General features: G+C 39.3%; 1 protein-coding gene across 1 annotated transcript in view; it reads right to left on the bottom strand.

Moving 5' to 3' along the window:
* Nucleotides 1-42: 42 nt before the first annotated feature.
* Nucleotides 43-1,684, bottom strand: part of Cc2d2b (coiled-coil and C2 domain containing 2B) — a 95,310-nt gene continuing 93,668 nt past the window's right edge. The window contains exon 37 of the mRNA XM_023709075.1: nt 43-321. Coding sequence (XP_023564843.1) covers nt 133-321 — 189 coding nt within the window. The 3' untranslated portion in view covers nt 43-132. The remainder of the gene's footprint in view (nt 322-1,684) is intronic.

Raw genomic sequence — 1,684 nt, 5'->3', positions numbered from 1 at the left:
TAACTGAATCAACATTAAGATTAGCACCTAGTTGGATTTAAAGACAAGCAGCAAAATCCTGTTAACAGAAAAATGGTGATGGCTTCCTGTCAAGGGGACATGGTATCGTCTCTCGCTTTTCCCTTTTTCTTTTCAGTGCTGTTGGACTAGGGATACCAAGTAGACCCACACGGATAATATGTTGTTCGGGTACGGGTGAATATACACTGCTAAAGCAAATTCTGTCTCAGGACACTCAGAAGAGTGAATTCCAGTTTGATAAACAGCATCAATAATGGACTGCACATCCGTGTATGGCATCTGGATGGGAAATCCTGTGACCTGGACAGAACAACACGTAAACTCATTACAATCACATGTATTTCAGAGCTACTGTACCCCAGAAGATCCCAGAAGCCTCAAGGGAACAGTGGTCATAAAATAATAGTTTGTTTTATTTGTGCTGATTATGTACTAAGTATAGTGCTAAGTGCTTTATATGCATATTTAATCCCCAGACCACCCCAGGAAGTAGATTCCATTACAACTCCCACTTTGCAAATACAGAAGAGTACAGCTAAGTCTGTCGCGTTGCCAGAATCTTCTTTATTCAACAGGCCACAGACTTACACACTTTCTAGGTGGCAAACTGCCAACAAGGAAGCTGGTGGACCCTACACCCACATCTGTGGGCTTGAAGTGAAATTTTCAACTATGACTTGGTTTATGTTTTCAAGTTACTGTGTGATAGTATTAAAGGGTTGTAGTATGGCTCTATGTAAATTTATTTAATAACACACAGATGACAATCATAAATCTCATCTAACCTTAGATTATTTATCTAAGGAGGATTTTCTTCACCCTCAAAGTATTCACATGTCCTTTCCATGTGACTGTGTAGTGCAGTCCTTCCTTTTCTCAGATTACTTAATAAAATATGATGATTTCTTTTCTTTTTCTTTTTTTTTTAATACTGGAGATTGAATCTGGGGCCTTTGTGCTGAGCTATATCTTCAACCCTTTTTTATTTTTTATTTTGAGGCGGAATCTTGCTAAGTCACTGAATTGCCCAGACTAGGCTCAGGCTTGTTCTGGCTTCGGCCACCCAGAGTGCTAGTGTTAGAGGTATGTTCCACCATGTCCCTGTCATTTCTGCAGTGCCCAGCACAATGCCTGTCCTGTAGATTAGAAATGATAGTGTTTAAACAGGTCCTGGGTATAGTGCTAAGTATTGACTCACTTAATCCTTTTTCACAACCATCAATTAAATAACCTTTTTTATTTCTGCTATCTAGTGAATAGAATGTACAGAGAGTTTAGGTAACTTCTAGTGGATAGACTATTCTAGTGGCTGGAATGTATAGAGAGTTTAGGCAACTTACTCTAGGTCAGAGCTAGGAAGTGTTTAAACCTGGATTTGAACACAGGTTGCTGGGTTCAGTCCAGGCTTATTATTGTTGACTATGTATTATTAAATAGCTAACTTCACAGGGCAACTGCAAGTTTTAAATCTTGTTCTACATTTAACTAGGTTTTGCTCATGTGTTTAGCCTGATTCTGTAAAAAAAAACAAGGCAAAACAAACTTCCTCCTATTCATAAATAGGGCTTGCCAGACCCCTCCCTAGTAGTCAAAGTACTGCTTCCTACAAGTCCTTTACTTCCTCCTTTAAGAGGTTCCCCTAGCAGACACCCACCTTATTGGA

The sequence above is a fragment of the Octodon degus genome, unplaced genomic scaffold, assembly GCF_000260255.1.
Source record: "Octodon degus isolate 3935 unplaced genomic scaffold, OctDeg1.0 scaffold00010, whole genome shotgun sequence".
Classification (NCBI taxonomy): Eukaryota; Metazoa; Chordata; class Mammalia; order Rodentia; family Octodontidae; genus Octodon; species Octodon degus.
Note: the sequence above shows the minus strand (reverse complement) of the source record. Positions and strands in the feature narration are given on the sequence as shown.